The following is a 21,782-nucleotide window of genomic DNA, read 5'->3' on the forward strand; positions in this document are numbered from 1 at the left end:
ATCCCCAAGACTTGCATCATTGGAAAGGTTAGGCGATTACCTTTCCTATGGTCTTGGGGGTCTGTAGCTGCTTAGATGCCCAAGATACAGGCGTCTAAGCAGCATGCCCCCTTTCCCTATACTTTGTATTGTTAGTTTGTTAATAAAGTCACCGTGCAAAACGGGAAGCCCCGGCGATGCCTGTCACTATGCAGGTCTGATCGCCGGGGTAGGAGTGGGTGGGAGCCCCCAGATCTCCCTCAATGTGGGAGAGTGTTAGCGACGGCTCTGAGCCGTCGTTAGCACCAGAGTGGGAAACTCTGACGGCTCAGAACTGTTGTTAGCACTCAAGGGGTTAAAATTGCATGCTCTATCTGAATCACGAAAGAAAAAAATTGGGTTCAGTGTCCCTTTAAGTTTACTGGGGAAAAGCAAGCAGCGATACTTGCCTAGATGTGCTAATTTCCTATGCAATTGTTTTGTATTAATTTACTTTTCAGACATGGAGGATTTTAATCTCAAACTTATATCTCCACCATAATTTTAATGAATTTTGATTTAACCCTGAAATGAGCTTTACCTAAGCAGCAATCAGAAATCTATCTGCTACTGAAGAGTTCTAATAAGAACGAAACAGGCTGTCTAGCAGTGATTTCTGTATTTGCTGCAATTAAGGGATTGCTGTGTTAAAACAGTATTTGAAGCAAAAAGTCAAAGTTTTTGCATATCTAATTTGCATATCCTACCCAGAATCTTCATGTGCATTGGTAACAATGTATATGGTGTTTGGGGAAAAGCAAGCAGGGATACTTGCCTAGATGTGCTAATTTCCTACGCACATTTTTTTATTGAGTTACTTTTGAGACATTGAGGATTTTAATCTCAAACTTTTATCTCCACCATAATTTTAATGAATATATATATATATATATATAAATAATAATTTAAGTAAGAACTTACCTGATAAATTAATTTCTTTCATGGTGGTGAGAGTCCACAACCTAGTTACTAATGGGGTATACATTCTAACTAGGAGGGGCAAAGTTTCCCTAACCTCAAATGTCTATAAATACACCTCGCACCTCATTCATACCTCAGTTTAACGTATAGCCAAGTTAGTGAGGTGTATAAGGAGTAAAAGCATAAAAAAGAGGAACAGGATAAATAATGTGCTTTATACAAAAAAAATCATAACCCCCCAAAAATGGGTGGGTCTCGTGGACTCTCGCCACCATGAGTAACTATAGAGGAAGGGATAAAATAAAAACAGCTATTTCCGCTGATAAATTAAATCCAAAAAAATAATAATAATTAAGTTTTCTTAAATAATAAAAAAACTTAAATAATAGGCACTAGAATCAAACTGAAACAGCTGCCTGAAGAACCTTTCTACCAAAAGCTGCTTCTGAAGAAGCAAATACATCAAAATGGTAAAATTTAGTAAAGGTATGCAAAGAAGACCAAGTGGCTGCTTTGCAGATTTGATCAACTGAAGCTTCATTCTTGAAAGTCCAAGATGTGGCAACTGATCTTGTAGAATGAGCTGTTATTCTCTGAGGCGGAGACTGGCCCACCTCCAAATAAGCTTTGTGAATCAGAAGTTTCAACCAAGATGCCAAAGAAATGGCAGAGGCTTTCTGACCTTTTATAGAACCAGAAAAAATGACAGACTAGAAGTTTTTCTGAAATCTTAAGTAGCATCAATATATTAATATTTCAAAGCTCTTACCACATCCAAAGAATGTAAAGATCTTTCAAGAGTATTTTTAGGATTAGGACACAAGGAAGGAACAATAATTTCCCTATTAATGTTGTTAGAATTCACAACTTTAGGCAAAAAAAATAGTCAGCAAAACAGCTTTATCTTGATGGAAAATCAAATAAGAAGACTCACAAGAGAGAGCAGACTTTTCAGAAACTCTTCTAGCAGAAGAGATAGCCAAGTAAAATAACACTTTCCAATAAAGTAGTTTAATGTCCAAAGATGCATAAGTTCAAAAGGAGGAGCCTGCAAATTCTTTAATACCAAATTTAGACTCCAAGGAGGAGAAATAGATTTAATAACAGGTTTGATATGAATCAAAGCCTAGATGAAAGTGAATATCAGGAAGATTAGCAATCTTTCTGTGCATTAAAACAGAAAGAGCAGAGATTTGTGATTTCAAAGTGTTGGCAGACAAACCTTTATGCAAACCATCCGAAAGAAACTGAAGAATCCAAGGAATTCTAAAAGAATGCCAGGAATAATCATGAGTGGAACACCATGAAATATAGGTTTTCCAAACCTTGTGATATATTTTCCTTGAAACAGGCGTATGAGCCTGTATCATAGTATTAATCACTGAGCCAGACTAAGCGTTCGATCTCCATGCCTCCAAATTTAGAGATTTAAAATCTGGATGGAAAACAGACCTTGAGACAGAAGGTCTGGTCTTAGAGGAAGTGGCCAAGGTTGGCAACTGGACATTTGGACAAGGTCCGCATTACAAAACCTGTGAGGCCATGCTGGTGCTATCAGAAACACATAAGATTGTTCCATTATGATCTTTGAGATCACTCTTGAAAGAAGAACCAGAGGTGGAAAAATTTTAAGCAAGTTGGTAAAACCATGGAACTACTAGAGCATCCATTGTTTCCACCTGAGGATCCCTGGACCTGAAGAGGTATCTGGGAAGTTGCTTGTTTAGATGAGAGGCCATCAGATCTATGTCTGGAAGACCCCACATCTGCACAATCTGATAGAATACATCTGGATGGAGAGACCACTCCCTTGAATGTAGTGATTGATGGCAGAGATAATCCGCTTCCTAATTGTCTACACCTGGGATTGAATCACAGTGGTTAGATAAGATTTGGATTCTGCCCAAGAAAGTATTAGGGATACTTCTTTCATTGCTAGGGGACTGCGAGTCCCTCCTTGATGATTGACAAATGCCAATGTTGTGACATTGTCTGTTTAAAACCGAATATATGGGGGCGGAGTCTAGCCACGCAGGATGATGGCAGCAAGCTTCTAGAGCTCCTAGGCCCCATGGCAGACAAAATGTAAATAAATAGGGTTAAACACTCCATTCCTCTTATTTACACTATAAAAGAAGGAGTAGGGTAAAATAAAACTGACCTGCATGAAAACAGGCAAGTGGGAAGGATAAAAAACAAAGCGGCAGAAAACGGGAGCTAAGCGTTATAGGAGGCGGTCGGTGGAAGCAGACCTAAAAGCATTAGGCACCCGAGGACCATTGACTGCCGGATCAGTGGAGCGGTAATCATTATATAATTCCAGCTATCGGAAGACCTTAAAGTAGGCACACAGGTCACTTACTAAGAGCAGAGTGCATAGATTACCGGACCTTCATACATCAGACCGCCCGGCACTTCAATCACGCAACTCAGCGGAATCAAGTTAGGAGATTGCACCAGACAGTACCACATAAAGGTTACAACAGCAGTCCGGTAACGTGACAAGTAGAGACATACAGTGGACACATACGGTGAGCACATATAAAAGAGAAATAATACACCGGGCCAACCTTTGAATATAATAGACGCAACAGCGGCCATCTTAAGTCAGGCACTCATGGGGGACTTCACCTCACTGCATAAAGAGTAACACGCATAAAGGAAAACAACGAACAAAAATAAACAAGATAAAAGTAAAAGGAATAACAGATTCCAGCTATATCAAACAGCACATTAACCCCTAAAAATAATATATTAAACGGGGACAAAGAGAAGATCTGCCCTGGCAATTATCAAAATAGATGTTCGGATTTACACTAGACTATCAGAAAATATATTTAAATAGAACGCTGGGAAGTTACAAACTCATTCAAAAACTACTTCACAGTAAGAAAAGTCACTTCTATAAGCAGCAACAGTTATACTTTAAAATCAATAACATAAGACTTTGCTTCTAAGTACACAAAGACATGACCAGCAAGGCATCCTCAAAAGGGGATAAAACAACCAGATCCAGGACCTTGGGTCCATACTTAAAGCCAATGGAGCTGCAGGACACCGCACCACTTAACCCCCCCAACTCTGGAGGGCCACAAAATGACAACACCATATCAACTATTAATGATATCCCATCCAACTATGTTACCAAAAGTGATCTTAACTCCTTAATAACGAAGGAGGATATGAAAATGTATATGCATGAGGTTAGATCCCTATATAAAGACCTCCATAAAGATATAACGGCAGTCTCAGAGTGACAACGATTGAAGAAAAGCAGACGACTCTAACATCACCCACCTCACAAACAAAATTCAGACCCAAGAAGATATGATTCAAACATTAAATAATAAAATTGAAGACCTTGACAACCGTGGACGACGCAATAATTTGCGTATAAGAGGAGTCCCAGAAACTGTCTCTACATCAGCACTAGAAGGATATCTTCAAGATTTGTTCCGGACGATCACAGATAAACCTAATTCCCCAGAGATACAAATTGAAAGGGCACACAGGGCCCTGAGGGCCAGACCACCACCAAAGGCTCCGCCGCGGGATATTATAATTAAATTACTGAACTTCCGAGACAAAGAGGACATCTTAAACAAAGCAAGAACAAAACAACCTATCCAACATGCAGGTTTACCACTACAAATTGTCAGTGATATTAGCCCTACCACGCTACAAAAGAGAAGGGCCCTATCACACATCACGTCTATCCTACAGATCAAGAAAATACCATACAGATAGGGTTTCCCGGTATCCATTATTGCATCTAAAGATAATAAGACTACCATATACCGCAATGAAAATGACCTAGAACAGTTCTGCCAAGCACTTTCCATCAGTGTCCCAGTGCCTACTGGATCTTTGGGATCTATGACTGCTTCCACCTTCCGTGATACTGAACCTGAAGAAGCCATGACGATAACAGAGAATTAAAGCCTGGAAGGGTAAGACCTATTCGGACACTCAGTAGGAACATGGAAGGTAAGGTAAATTGTTCCTTTTTTCGTGCCTTGTACAGTGAGGAAGACATCTTGAAATACATTGACTTCCTAACGGAGACTTAAATCAGAATATGTTCAAGATGGACTGAGATTGTGGCATTGGTGATATATAGTGATCTACATAACCTAACAGTCTATCACACAAAAGGACCTAGGCCACAATCTACCTCTTCTTTTTCTTTTTTATGTTTATCTACCCGGTTTCTTATATAACAGTTGATATTTGTCAGAAGGTAATTGAGCAGCGGGCTCCTGTTTGAGTAGCCTGGAGACAAACTGTTGTATTTCTGGCCTTTGTCTCAGCTATACAAAAAATGATAATGTTGATAAGTTAAATAAGAGTTATCATAAAAAAAGAAAAAAAAAAAAAAGAAAAAAAGTGGTAGTTATATATATCAACATACATGGGAGAAAAGGGAGTATGAAAATTGTGCTATGGATTCTTAGTGAATTAAAGAAACAGAAAAATGTCATGTGCTATGAAACAAGTTTATTCTTATTTTTCTCTGCATTCACAGAATTTTGAAACCGGTAAAATGTTATAATACCTATGTTAATACTAAGTTTTTTTTTTTAACTGAAAAAAGAAATGACTTTAAATTATATTATTAGTAAGAAATGGTTTAACAATGTTTAACATCCTTCTCTCACGTGAACATGGAATGGAAGGCACCCTACTAGAATATTTAGTTATGTCATAATATAAGTTACATGTCTTAGCCATGGGGACACATCCCCGGTAATTCCTTTTTTTTTTCTCTCTTCTTTTTCCTTTTTTGCTACACAGGTAATCGACACCTGATTTTTATTTTAAGTTCATTTTTCTTTCTTTCGCCTCTTCCTACCTAACCTAATCACTCTGTACCTCACCTTATTCATCAATCCTACCTATACCCCCCATACCTATCCTATTGGATAACTTAATAAGCAAGACCCAACAGTTGCGTCTAAGTGTTCAACTAAGAAAAACCTAACACACATAAACAACATGTCTCCTAGACAGCACAAAAAAAATAGAAATCTAGAACACACAATTACGTTAATGACACAGAACGTAAATGGACTTAACAGTCCAGGTAAACGATCAATTGCAATGAGAGAACTATCCAAAAATGACCATTCCATAGTCCTTATCCAGGAAACACATTACCAGAGAGGAAAGGAACCAAAATGGTTCAATACTAAATATCCAAACATGTTCTTTGCATCTAACTCAAAAAAGAAAAATGGAGTAGGGATTTTAATCCACAAATCCATCCCCCTACAAACAACCTCAGTGATCAAAGACCCAGAAGGCAGATACATACTAATAGTGGGTTTGCTATATGGAAGGCCTATAACACTTCTAAATGTTTACCTCCCAAACACAGAACAACACCGATTTATTAAAAAAATCTCACAATTAATATTAGACAACCGAAAAGGAATTTTCCTACTGGGAGGTGATTTCAATCTCCCATGGGACCCCTTATGGGACACATCAAATAACCTTTCTAGTATACCCAAATCCACCCTAAGATCAGCCAAAAATACCTTAACAGATATTAACTTGCATGATATATGGCGTACCCTAAATCTCACATCCAAAGACTATACTTTTTATTCAGCCGTACACAAGAAGTATTCGAGAATAGATTATTTTTTTACAGATTCCATAGAGCCGACTACAATAATTAAATGCAAGATAGGCACAATCTCGTGGACAGACCATGCCCCTGTGGTTTGCACATTTCTATGGCCAGAGACACCCCTCACAGACTTTATATGGAGGTTGGATGACCATCTTTTGACTGATCCATTAATCATAGAAAACATAGGGAAACTGATATCAGAATATTTCACGCATAACCTGGGTTCGGACACATCCAATTCTATAACATGGGAAACCCATAAGTGTGTCATAAGGGGAGAGTTAATAAAGACAAGAGCAAGAGTCATGATAGAGAAGCGGGCCAAACACGAACACTTGCACTCTTCCATATGGCGTTTGGAGGGTATACACAAAAAGTACCCACTCAATCTGACAATATTTACTGACTTAACACAAGCCAGGCGGGAGTTATAAGACTTTCTATTACAAGAATTCCAACGACAAACAATGTACCTCCGACAACTGTATTATGATCAGGGGAATAAACCTGGCAAATTATTGGCTAGAACCACACAGCGTAAAAAGTACAAATCTTACATACACTCACTAGTAGGAGAGAACTTTACCTTAATAAAAGACAGTAGGGGAATAGCAAAGGAATTTAGACAATACTACCATGATTTATACAATTTAAAGGACACACAATCTATATCTCCAGAACCACAAACTCAAAATAAGCAAACAAAAATTGCAAATTACTTCACATATCTTCCTCTTACTAAGCTTAGCAAAGAAGAAAAATCTGCACTAGATGCTCCCATTACCGAACAAGAAATAGGAGGAGCAATCAAGGACCTCCCCTCGGGAAAAAGCCCAGGCCCTGACGGGTTCATGACTAAACACTATAAAACTTACAAGATCATACTAATCCCACATCTACTTTCGTTATTTAATGACCTGACATCTACTAAAACATTGCCAAACAGCATGCTAGAGGCGCACATTACAGTGTTACCTAAGCCAGGAAGATCTCATGATAGACCCAGTAACTATAGACCTATTTCACTTCTAAATACAGACGTCAAAATATTAGCTAAAATATTGGCCAACAGACTTAATAAATACCTACCTAGACTCATCAACACGGACCAGGTTGGTTTTGTACCAGGCAGAGAAGCCAAAGACAACACCATCAGGGCACAACGAATAATTGAATACGCAAACTATAATAATTACCCACTGACTTTATTCGCATCCGACGCAGAAAAGGCCTTTGATAGGGTAGATTGGTCTTTTCTAAGAGAAACCATGAAAACTATGAACATGGGAGATAATTTCCTTCACATGGTATTCTCCCTATACTCAGGCCCCAATGCGAAGGTGAAGGTAAATGGTACCCTGTCCGAAACATTTATTATCTATAACGGAACCCGTCAGGGCTGCCCGCTATCCCCTTTATTGTTTCTCCTCTCTTACGAAGCATTAGCCCAAAAAAATCAGGCTTAACACCAAAATAGAGGGCATAAAGATAGGGGGGAAGGAAAGCAAATTGATGATGTATGCTGATGACATACTATTCACACTGACCAAAATTGAGAAATCTATCCCAGAGTTATTAACGGAACTACAGAATTATAGCCAGGTCTCGAATTTTCACTTGAATTTGTCCAAGTCAGAGCTTCTTAATGTCCCTTCTCCCCCGCATATCATACAAAAACTAGCCTCGGATTACGGCCCAACGCTGGCACCAGAAAAATTAAAGTACTTAGGAATATTCCTGGTGAAGAAGCCAAATTCCCTATTCAAATACAATTATTCACAGCTTAGGAAGAAGATCAATGTCGATCTATGTTCCTGGAACCGCAGACCTATCTCATGGTTAGGTAGAGTGGGCCTCATAAAGATGAATATCTTACCCAGGTTGCTTTATTTATTCCAGACAGTACCCCTACCCGACCAGTTCCTACGACAACTACAAAACATACTTGACAACTTTATATGGGGAGGGAGGAAGAGCAGGATACAGAGACGAACACTAGCTTTACCTAGAGAATGAGGCGGACTGGGCGTGCCAGACCTGGTACTATATAGAAGAGCAACTCTATTACAGCAGATAGTGGAATGGTGTCACAACACTGGTCAGAAGGCATGGGTCCAACTTGACAATTACATATTAGAGAGGGGCAACTCGGCTTCACTAGCATGGACAGAACCTATCTTATCTGAAACATTTAAAGAATGGGACAAAACCATTGCCACAAACCCACATATATCGACCAGAGTTGGCCCACTTCTTCCCATTAGAGAAAATACCGACCTACCATTAGACAATACAAAAAACCTACAAAGGCCACCATATAAATTGAGAGAGGGCGCACTTCACTTCATAATAGAAAATGGGACAATAGTCCCGATAGAAAAATTACAACAATGGGATGAGAAAATATTCTCTACATGGCTAACCCGCATGCAAATACTCCACTATATAACCACACATAGACAAAAAGCCAACATGCAAAGAGATCTCACACTGTTTGAAAGATTGTGCACACAAGAAAATCCGTCTCGCCACACTATCGCCTTAATATATAAAATACTACTCATACCAAACAAAACAACTCTGCCACATTATGCTAGATCGTGGAACACAGAACTACACACTGAATTTGACACTAAAACATGGCTAAACTCATTTAAACTAGCGGCAACTGCCTCAGCATCAGCCACCATATAGGAAATGCACATAAAATTCATCAGTAGATGGTATTTAACACCATTCAGGTTGCATAGGTCTAATTCACAAATTAGTGACAAGTGTTGGAGAGCGTGTGGACAGATGGGCACAATAAAGCACATATGGTGGGAATGCCCATTTATAATTGGATTTTGGAAAGAAGTATTCAAATCTATATCGTCTTTGTTAAAGATCGAGATAGAACCAAATTTCCATTTACTGATGTTTATAGAGATTCCGAAACTGCAAAACAAATTGCACAAAGTCCTCCTCCTTATAATACTAAATAGTGCAAAAAAATTGATCCCCAAGAGATGGAAATCCGGAGCAACACCGACAATACAGGATTGGCACTCACAGACTACAGACACACTGCAGCTTGAAAGACTACATTACTTAACAACAAACAATTTCACCAAGGAATGCTGGACTTATGGAGCGGAGTCCGGTTACAAGAGACTAGTTGAATCACACTAGAGCAAGACCAACAAGATAATTCAGTATACACTGTTATCCTAAACCTTTCACACACACCCCCTCCTTACCCACTTCTTTTTTCTATTTTCACTTCTTTTTAGTTATTTTTTAATTAAAACTAGGCAATGGGAGATGCACGAATGATTATATTAGTTGTTTTATGTTGATACAATATGGATATGAGACATTGAAGACATGTATTGAAGGATTTCTCTAGTTTAAAAATCTGTTTTTTCTCCAGTATCAAAATATGTCTACAAAATCATATGCATGTCAATCTTCTGTTGCTGTAAAATTTCACTATTCTGTAAAATTTTCTTTTTATTCTATAATAAAAACTTTTTAAAAAAAAAATAATAAAAAAAATAAATAAAAATAAAACCGAATATATGGTTCTCTCTATAATAGAGATCAAGCCTGAAGAGCTCTAAAAATAGCACAGAGTTCTAAGAAATTGATTGAAATCCTCGGGAGATGAGGTTACCAAACTCCTTGTGCTGTCAGAAACCCCCAGACAGCTCCCCAACCTGTGAGACTTGCATCTTTTGTGATCACAGTCCAGGTAGGACTAACAAAAGAGGCCCCTTGAACAATAAGGTGATGGTTTAACCACCAAGTCAGAGAGAGTTGAGTGTTGGGATTTAAGTATATTAGTTGTGATATCTGAATATAATCCCTGCACAATTGGTGCAACATGCAAAGTTGTAGAGGTCTCATATGAAAATGAGCAAAAGAGATCGCGTCCGATGCTGCAATCATGAAACCTAAAACTTCCACTGAAGGGAATGATAGAGACTGAAGGTTTAGACAAGCTGAAACCAATCTCAATCAACTTTTTTTCTGTTAGGGATAGAGTCATGGACACAATCTATCTGGAATCTAAAAAGGTGACCTTTGTCTGAGGAATCAAGAAACTCTTTGGTAAATTGATCCTCCAACCATGTTTTTGAAGAAACAACAACAGTTGTTTCATGTGAGATTCTACTAAATGAAAAGATTGAGCTAGTACCAAGATATCGCCCAAATAAGGAAACACTACAATACCCTGCTCTCTGATTACAGATAGAAGGGCACCTAGAACCTTTGAAAATATTCTTGGTGCTGTTGCAAGGCCAAACCGAAGAGCAACAAATTGGTAATGCTTGTATAGAAAAAGAATCTCAGAAATCAATAGTGATCTGGATGAATCGGAATGTGAAGGTAGGCATCCTGTAAGTCTATTGTGGACATGAAGTGACCTTGCTGAACAAAAGGCAGAATAGTCCTTATAGTCACTATCTTGAAAGTTGGGACACTCCCAAAATGATTTAAAGTTTTCAGATCCAAAATTGGTCTGAAAGAATTTCCCTTCTTTGGTAAAATGAATAGATTTGAATAAAAACCCAATCCTTGTTCTTGCTGTGGAACTGGGACAATTAGCCCTGAAAGTTCTAGATCTGAAACACATTTCAGAAAGGCTTGAGCTTTTACTGGTTTTTTTTAGTACATGGGTAAGAAAGAATCTTCCCAAAGGAGGTCTTATTCTGAATCCTATTCGATACCCCTGAGAAAATATATTCTGAATCCACCGATTTTGGACAGAGTCTGTCCAAACTCTTTAAAATAGCTTTAGTCTGCCCCCTAGCAGAAGAACTGGTTTGAGGGCTGCACCTTCATGCAGGTTTAGGGGCAGGATTTGGTTTCTTATAAGGCTTGGATTTGTTCCAATTTGGAGATGCTCTCCAATTAGAGCCAGAGGCCTAAGGGGAAGGAGTAGTTTTCTGTTCTCTATTCTGGTGAAAGGAACAAAAAAATATTGGGAACTTTAAATTTACCCTTAGATTTCTTGTCTTGGGGCAAAAAAACTCTCTTACCCCCAGTAACAGTGGAGATAATAGAATCCAATTGTGAACCAAAAAAGATTTTTACCCTGAAAAAAGAGAGATAATTTAGTTTTATACACCATGCCAGCATTCCAAAATTTAAGCCATAAAGCTCTTCTAGTTAGAATGGCTAAAGACATAGATTTGACATTGATCTTCATGACACCAAATATAGCATCACAAATAAATGATTTGCATGTTGAAGTAAAAGAATAATGTTAGATAATTCGGGATCTGAATACAACTGCTTTGCTAAACTATTCAACCAAAAAGTAGAAGCAGTAACAACATCAGCCATAGATATAATCGGTCTCAGAATATAGCCAGTATGTAAAAATGCTCTTCTTAGATAAGATTCAAGCTTCCTAACTAAAGGATCCTTAAAAGAAGGAAAAGTAGTACGTTTGGCAAGATTGGAAATTGCCCCATCAACCTTAGGGACTGTTTCCCAAAGCTCTAAATTGGCCACAGGTAAAGGATACAATTTCTTAAATCTAGAAGAAGGGTTAAAAGAGGTACCAGGTTTAGACCATTCTTTAGCAATCACATTAGAGATAGCGTCTGGAATAGGAAATACTTCAGGAGTAATAACAGTAGTATTAAATACAGAATTTAGACGATTACTAGCTTTATCATCAGGAGGTTTAGACTCCTCAATACCCAAAGTAAACAAAACTTCCTTTAAGAGAGAGTGAAAATATTCTCTCTTAAATAAAAAAGATTTGTCTCTAAATCTGTCTCTGACGTGGCATCCTCTGAATCAGAGGAAACCCCATCAGTAGAGGATACATCCGTATTCTGAAGGTCAGAACTTAATTCACTAGGTTTAGGAAAATGTTGCTAAACCCTTTTACATTTATTTGAAGGCGGAATAGCAGTCATTGCCTTCTCTAAAGCTGCACAATAAAATCTTTATTTTCTGCAGGAATACTTTGTACATTAGACTGAGATGGAATAACAGTGGGTGCATTTGTACTCATAGAAATATTATCAGCATTTAATAAATTGTCAAAACAAGAGCCACATAATTGAGCTGAAGAATTTAGATCAGCTTTTTTTACAACAAACACACTTAGCTTTTGCAGAAACATGTTTATGCAGCTCAAATCCTATGGTAACATCTGAGGCACGTTTAGTTTGAAACATAGTTGCAAAAAACAATAAATTCTGCAAATTTACATCCATGCTCTGATATATAACATATACATCAAGCCTGAGAGAATGGAAAACAGAGCAAATAATTACAAAAAAGATTTAACTCATTTATAAAAAATAATGCTATATATATATATATATATATATATATATATATATCGCTAAAAAAGGCGGGACATTTTGGCACCCAAAAAAATGGAGTGAAATGATTACACGTCAGACAACGTAAATAGCGTCATCACATGCGTATTTGTGCACAAAGTTTGAAAAACAGTTTGGAAAAAAACTCCGGTAAGAAAATGGATTGCTGTGTAATATCAAAGATTAAGCTTAATGTATCAGGTGAAAAAAAATATGTTAATTGACCTTCCAGTTAACAATAATGATCATTTAAAGCCCAATTTTAGAAAAAAATAAATAAATATCTACCACATACGCCTAACCTTGACTATATTTAGCCACTAATTAAAGTCACTAAGAAAGAGCACTGAAGTACTGACTCAAAGCCATGTATACAAACAATATAACAACTTTTACTTAAAAGTGCCCAATCCATAGCTGAGAGTGTCTTATATTAATAAAATGTATATACTTACCGTGTAAGACACCTATCCACATATAGCAGACAGCCAAACCAATACCGAAACATCAGCAGAGGTAATGGTACAAGAGTGTAATGGTACAAGAGTATATTGTCGATCTATAAAGGGAGGCAGCAGATGAATCTCTGTGACCGATTTACAGAGAGCCTTATGAATAGATGTGAAAACATGGTATTATCAGGTAATACTCCATTCACATCCCTCAGACAAACACTGTACTTAGTGAGGAACTGGGCTTCAATATGCTTAGAAGCGCCTTTCACTGAAGAAATCAAGCACATCATGCTTCACCACCTCCTAAGGAGGCAAAGTTTTTAAAACTGAGGTATGAGCAAGGTGGGAGGTGTATTTATAGGCATTTGAGGTTTGGGAAACTGTGCCCCCCTCCTGGTAGGAATGTATATCACATCAGTAACTAGCTTGTGGACTCTCGCCACCTATATGAAAGAAATATATAAATATATATTTTTTTTCTCACATACACATATATACACTCATCGGCCACTTTATTACGTACACCTTACTAGTACCGGGTTGGACCCCCTTTTGCCTCCAGAACTGCCCTAATTCTTTGTGGCATAGATTCAACAAGGTGTTGGAAACATTCCTCAGACATTTTGGTCCATATTGACATGATAGCATCATGCAGTTGCTGCAGATTTGTCGGCTGCACATCCATGTTGCGAATCTCCCATTCCACCACATTCTAAAGGTGCTCTATTGGATTAAGATCTGGTGGCTGTGGAGGCCATTGGAGTACAGAGAACTCATTGTCATGTTCAAGAAACCAGTTTGAGATGATTTGAGCTTTGTGACCTAGTGTATTATCCTCATGGAAGTAGCCTTCAGAAGATGAGTACACTGTAGTCATAAAGGGATGGACATGGTCAGCAACAATACTCAGGTAGGCCGTGGCATTTAAACAATCCTCAATTGGTACCAAGGGGCCCAAAGTGTGCCAAGCAAATATCCCCCACACCATTACACCATCACCACCAGCCTGAACCGTTGATACAAAGCAGGATGGATCCATGCTTTCATGTTGTTTACGCCAAATTATAACCCTAGCATCTGAATGTTGCATCTGAAATTGAGACTCATCAGACCAGGCAATATTTTTCCAATCTTCCGTTGTCCAATTTGGTGAGCGTGTGCAAATTGTAGCCTCAGTTTCCTGTTCTTAGCTGACTGGAGTGGCACCTGGTGTGGTCTTCTGCTGCTGTAGCCAATCTGCTTCAAGGTTCGACATGTTGTGTATTCAGAGATGGTATTCTGCATACCATAGAGCAGTGCTTTCCAAACTGTGTGTCGGGACACACTAGTGTGTCGGCAGCAGTGTCTAGGTGTGTCCCTGCTTCAGCACAATTTTTTTTACATTTTAATTTTTTTTAATGTTTTTTTTTTCGTTTCTGACTTTCCGCCTGCCTGCTACGCAGATCACATGGTTGACACGTGATTGATACCTAGGGGGTCACAGATCATCTTAACCTATTGGCGCAGCTCAGTGGGAACTGAAACTATTCCCATTGGTGGCTTTGGGGGCACATTGGCACCTGACTGCACATGTAGTCTCCTCAATCGGCTCGTGGCTGCATGTGTAGTCAGTGAGTGGGACAGCAGTGTGTTTGCAGCGTGGGCAGTATTCAATCGGACTCACCGAGCTCTGAGGGCGGCAGCTTAAACGCTGAGCTGAAGTCAGAAGTCAGTGGGGTTTTTTTGCAGCTAGCTCCCAGTAGTGCATTGCTGTTCCTGCTCTTGATATATGGATAGGAAGGGGAAGCTTAAAAATGCGAGTGTCTAATATTCCACCAAATATTCAGAAACTGTGTTCATCCCATCAACCTCATACATCCCATTAAAATAGTAAGTAACTATTGGTGTTATTAAACTTTTTTTAAATTCTTACACATACGTACTGTTACTTGTAAATACATTTCGTTATTATATAATTTATATATGTGTCCGTATCTCTTAAAACAAGTTAGTTTAACCTCCTGTTTGCTAGTACAACTGAATCACTGTGTCGCGAAATTATGTAGGTCTAAAAAGTGTGTCACCGACATGAAAAGTTTGGAAAGCTCTGCCATAGAGTATGGTTGTAACGAGTGGTTATTTGAGTTACTGTTGCCTTTCTTTGATCTCGAACCAGTCTACCCATTCTCCTCTGACAAGACATTGTTGTTCACACAACTGCAGCTCACTGGATATTTTCATTTTTTCCGACCATTCTCTGTAAACCCTAGAGATGGTTGTGCATGAAAATCCCAGTAAATCATCAGTTTTTTTTAAATACTCAGACCAGCCCGTCTGGCACCAACAACCATGCCACATTCAAAGTCACTTAAATCCCCTTTCTTTCCCATTCTGATGCTCGGTTTGTTCTTCAGCAAGTCGTCTACACTATGTCTAGATGCCTAAATGCATTGAGTTGCTACCATTTGATTGGCTAATTAGCAATCTGTGTTACCAAGCAATTGAACAAGTGTACATAATAAAGTGGCCAGTGAATATATATATATATATATATATATATATATATATATATATATATATATATATATATATATAAAAAGAACATTTTCTTCTATGTGAAGAACATTGGAATGTTAAATATTCATAAATACCTTTTTGAGTTTTGCATCTCGCAGTGTCGGAATTGCTCTTTAGCTATAAGTGTTAGGTTATTTTGTTCTGCGTGCTCCATTGACGTCTATGGGGAGAAGTTAATGCGGACACAATATTCTAAGTCCTGAAGTTAGCACGCACAAACAATTTACTTTCAACTTATAATACGAATGCTAACCTGCCTGTGTTAAAACTTTACTATTAGCAGTGTTTACAAATGGCACACAAATTTGTTTTCACTCGCATGCAATCTGGCCCAGAATGGGTAAACAGGCTACATTCTATAAGAAACTGTTTATAGAGTGGTTAGCACACCTGCAAAGAGCAAAATAAACAATCATTGTGCAAGTAAAATAAAGCAGCTAATTTATTTAATATTTATGACTTCTATCTGATATATTTAAAATTTCCATTAAATGGGATTTGTATTTTTTGAATAGCAACATCTCATTGGCAATAGGTTTTCCTTTCCAATATTAGCAACTGTTGGAAAAAAATCCAAGAACCAGTATGTATATTTTGCCGTAAACATAATATGACTTCTGCAAAAACAAATGGTTTAAAACTTGTATAAAATGTGATTCACCGAAAAGGATAATCATATTTACATAACTTTCTGTGTGCCTGACAGGAATGAGTGAATAATTAAATATGTTTGTGAGAGATATAAGCCAAATTGGGTAGATGTGGAGAGTTGGGGGGGGGGGGGTAGATTTTTAAGTGTTTAGGGCAACACTACATCTAAATGCACCCCTGATATAAGTAATTAAAAGACCATTATAATAACAATAGAATTGCATAAGCAACAAATTTCAAACAAATATTATATATTTTTTCTGAAAAATTTTAGTTAGTTCAATTTTTCTTCTCTCTGCATCATGTGACAGCCATCAGCCAATTACAAAATGTATATATGTATATTCTGTGAATTCTTGCACATGCTCAGTAGGAGCTGGTGCCTCACAAAGCATGCATATATAAAGTTTATGAACATTTAGATAATGGAAGTGGATTGAAAAGTTGTGCTAACGACGGCTCAGAGCCGTCGCTAGCACTCAACTACCTTTTTGGTGATCTGGGGGCTCTCACCCGCTCCTACCCCGGCGATCAGGCCTGCATAGTGACAGGCATCACCGGGGCTTCCCGTTACGTGCGGTGACGTAATGCCTAATGACGTGATGACGTCACCGCACAACTTTATTTAAAATTGACAATACAAAGTATAGGGAAAGGGGGCATGCTGCTTAGAAACCTGTATCTCAGGGATCTGAGCAGCTACAGACCCCCAAGACCCACCCCATTGGAAAGGTAATCGCCTAACCTTTCCAATGGTATGAGTCTTGGGGATCTGGGGGGGGGGGGGGGAGTCAAAACATTTTTTTTGTTAAAAATAGTAAAAATCAGAAAAATATTAAATCCAGCTTAGCACTCAAAGGGTTAAAATTCGTTGCTCTAGCTGAATCATGAAACTTTCCTTTTGATTTTAGTGTTCCTTTAAATCTGATCGGAAATTTCTATAAGAAAAACATATCGCTGGAGTTTGCAGTTATCGCCATATACAACACAGTATCTATGAAAAAATAATAATAGTACTAATAACTTTTCAGAGTCAGACATTAAGGCAGCTTCTCACCTGGTCATCAAATTGCGTAGGGAACTGTCCTTTCAGCACTGGATCTGCAGATATAGAATACAATATTTGAATTCTAATTTAAAAGGACATGAAAGGTTCATTAGATAAAAAAATAAAAAGCAAATATTGTGCTTGAACATAAAGTAATTAACCTTCTTTATTGATGATTTGCAATATCTTTAGATTTTGAGCTTTACACAACCCACATAGAACATATTTTCATCAAGGGGATATGAAAATCAAAATATTTATTTAATGACTCAGAGTATACAATTTTACCAAAGTTTTCCCATTATATTATCTGTTGAAGAGAATACCAATGCAGGTAGTGTGCACATGTTTGGAGAACTATATGAAAGCAGTTTTGAAAAAATGCTTTTCAGCACTAGATGGAAGCAGTTTGCACAATGTTGTTAAAAACATTCTTGCAAAATCGCTTCCATAGCCGCGTTCGGCAAGCGCCTCCAGTGAGCCCAGTGCTCGCTTGGTGCGTTCGGGGAAGGCTTCCAAGCGAGTTGCTGTGCGTTCGCTGAACACTCAGATGACGTCACTCCCAGCACTTCCAGCTTGCTGGTAATGCTGGGAGTGAGAAGAGCAAGCGTCTGAGTGTCTCAGCTCACTATGAAGCGGCTTGGGGTTGTTTTCTTAACGCTCCCAAAACTGTGATGTCTTCCCAGCGCCACGTCATCACTCAGGGGATTTAACTGGCACTGGGTCTCTGCGCTTGCCAAATGCGGCCCATATAATGCTCCAGACACCTGCACACTCCTGAGCCTGCTTTTCAATAAAGGATACCAAAAGAACAAAGTACATTTCAGAATTGAAGTAAAATCGAATTTCTTAAAAACAAAATTGATGCTTACCTGATAAATTTATTTCTCTTGTGGTGTATCCAGTCCACAGATTCATCCATTACTTGTGGGATATTCTCCTTCCCAACAGGAAGCTGCAAGAGGATCACCCAAAGCAGAGCTTTCTATATAGCTCCTCCCCTAACTGCCACCTCCCAATCATTCGACCGAAGACAAGCAAGAGAAAGGAGAAACTATAGGGTGCAGTGGTGACTGTAGTTTAAAAATTAAAAAACACCTGCCTTAAAATGACAGGGCGGGCCGTGGGCTGGATACACCACAAGAGAAATAAATTTATCAGGTAAGCATAAATTTTGTTTTCTCTTGTAAGGTGTATCCAGTCCACGGATTCATCCATTACTTGTGGGATACCAATACCAAAGCTATAGGACACGGATGAAGGGAGGGACAAGGCAGGTGCTTAAACAGAAGGCACCACTGCCTGTAAGACCTTTCTCCCAAAAATAGCCTCAGAAGAAGCAAAAGTATAAAATTTGTAGAATTTAGAAAAAGTATGAAGCGAAGACCAAGTCACCGCCTTACAAATCTGTTCAACAGAAGCCTCATTTTTAAAGGCCCATGTGGAAGCCACTGCTCTAGTGGAATGAGCTAGATATGATAGTCGCACCACCAAGTTCAACAGATAAATTTCTTTATTGAGCCAAATTAAAAAAATCAGCAACGTTTCGGACACAGGTCCTTAATCATGCATAACAAACAAATAAACAAATAAGTCACACCTTTCCAGCTAATTGTAACACCTGTAAAGCCAGGTATGTCTCTAACAACCAAATGCTGCCACCTTGTGGTCATCTAACAAAATCACACCTCTATAGTTAATTTTATTGTTACCAACCTAGCAATGAATTAATACATAGTCTAAACATATCTTATATACAGTGCAGACCCATATGCATTATTTTTATTTTTATTTACCAATACTCATCTATAATATAAATTAGCATAGATAGATATAAACAATGTTCTAGAAAAACATTTACATAGAAATATTTTACAAAAAAATTGACCAATCTAGTTCTTTGTTCATGCCACCTGGAGATAATGTACCTAATTCATAAATCCAATATGCTTCACGTTTCTTTAATAACCTAATACGGTCACCCCCTCTCCTAGGATTTTTCACCTGTTCCAAAATCTGGAACCTTAATTGGCTTAGATTATGGCCTGCAGACAAAAAATGATGGGCAACTGGGGCATCCTTTTTCTTAGTTCTAATGCTACTTTTGTGTTGGACTATGCGTTCCCTTATGCACTGGGAGGTCTCCCCCACATACCCCAGCCCACATGGGCATTTAATCAAATATACCACAAAATCAGTGTTACAGGTATAGTGCCCTTTAATAAAATATTTTTTGCCAGTACTTAGATGACTAAATGTTGGCCCTTTAATTAAGCTATTACAGTTAGAGCACCCTAGACAGGGAAAACTCCTCAGATTTTCTTACCAATATAAGTTTGGACAAGTCCCTTAGATGGACCAATATCAGCCCTTACCAAGACATCTTTTATATTTTTTCCTCTTTTAAAGGCTGGCATAGGGGGAATCTTAAATTCTTGAATACCAGGGTGCATAATGCATATGGGTCTGCACTGTATATAAGATATGTTTAGACTATGTATTAATTCATTGCTAGGTTGGTAACAATAAAATTAACTATAGAGGTGTGATTTTGTTAGATGACCACAAGGTGGCAGCATTTGGTTGTTAGAGACATACCTGGCTTTACAGGTGTTACAATTAGCTGGAAAGGTGTGACTTATTTGGGTATATAAGAAGTGAATTAGTGTCTGTTTGTTATGCATGATTAAGGACCTGTGTCCGAAACGTTGCTGATTTTTTTAATTTGGCTCAATAAAGAAATTTATCTGTTGAACTTGGTGGTGCGACTATCATATCTTGCTATATTGACTGGGGGTATTGTGCAGTGCCCCCGTGTTTGCACACCTTGGATCCCAGGTGCTGGACTCTTGGAACTTTTTACTAGTGGAATGAGCTGTAATTCTTACAGGAGGCTGCTGGCCAGCAGTCTCATAAGCTAAGCGGATTATATTTCTTAACCAAAAAGAAAGAGAAGTTGCTGAAGCCTTTTGGCCTTTACTCTGTCCAGAGTAGACAACAAACAATGCAGATGTTTGACGAAAATCTTTAGTAGCTTGTAAATAAAACTTTAAAGCACGAACCACGTCAAGATTGTGTAATAGACGTTCCTTATTTGAAGAAGTATTAGGACACAGTGACGGAACAACAATCTCTTGATTGATATTCTTATTGGATACCACCTTAGGAAGAAACCCAGGTTTGGTACGCAAAACTACCTTATCTGCATGGAAGATCAGATAAGGGGAATCACACTGCAAGGCAGATAACTCTGAAACTCTTCGAGCTGTAGAGATAGCTACCAAGAACAGAACTTTCCAAGATAAAAGCTTAATATCTATGGAATGCAGAGGTTCAAACGGATTCCTTGAAGAACTTTAAGAACTAAATTTAAACTCCATGGCGGAGCAACAGGTTTAAACACAGGCTCGATTCTAACTAAAGCCTGACAAAACGCCTGAACGTCTGGAACATCCGCCAGACGCTTGTGCAAAAGAATAGATAGAGCAGAAATCTGTCCCTTTAAGGAACTAGCTGACAATCCCTTCTCCAATCCTTCTTGGAGAAAAGACAATATCCTGGGAATCCTGACTTTACTCCATGAGTAACCCTTGGATTCACACCAATGAAGATATTTACACCATATCTTATGATAGATTTTCCTGGTGACAGGCTTTCGAGCCTGAATTAAGGTATCAATGACCGACTCGGAAAAACCACGTTTTGACAAAATTAAGCGTTCAATCTCCAAGCAGTCAGACGCAGAGAAATTAGATTTGGATGTTTGAAGGGACCTTGAAGTAGAAGGTCCTGCCTCAGCGGCAGAGTCCAAGGTGGAAAGAATGACATGTCCACCAGATCTGCGTACCAAGTCCTGCGTGGCCACGCAGGAGCTATCAAAATAACTGAAGCTCTCTCCTGCTTGATCTTGGCAATCAGACGAGGGAGCAGAGGAAACGGTGGAAACACATAAGCCAGGTTGAAAGACCAAGGCGCTGCTAGAGCATCTATCAGCGCTGCCTTGGGATCCCTGGACCTGAACCCGTAACAAGGAAGCTTGGCGTTCTGACGAGACGCCATGAGATCCAGTTCTGGTTTGCCCCAAAGTTGAATCAACTGTGCAAACACCTCCGGATGGAGTTCCCACTCCCCCTGATGAAAAGTCTGTCGACTTATAAAATCCGCCT

General features: G+C 38.6%; 1 protein-coding gene across 3 annotated transcripts in view; it reads right to left on the reverse strand.

The window, feature by feature from the left end:
• The window catches only part of LOC128663750 (DENN domain-containing protein 1B), a 348,668-nt gene that overhangs the window by 305,400 nt on the left and 21,486 nt on the right, over window positions 1–21,782 (reverse strand). For all 3 annotated transcript variants that reach the window (XM_053718233.1, XM_053718234.1, XM_053718232.1), the window contains exon 3: window positions 17,626–17,669. In XM_053718233.1, the coding sequence (XP_053574208.1) occupies window positions 17,626–17,669 (44 nt within the window). The remainder of the gene's footprint in view (window positions 1–17,625; window positions 17,670–21,782) is intronic.

Source organism: Bombina bombina, chromosome 6 (assembly GCF_027579735.1).
Source record: "Bombina bombina isolate aBomBom1 chromosome 6, aBomBom1.pri, whole genome shotgun sequence".
In the NCBI taxonomy this organism is placed as follows: Eukaryota; Metazoa; Chordata; class Amphibia; order Anura; family Bombinatoridae; genus Bombina; species Bombina bombina.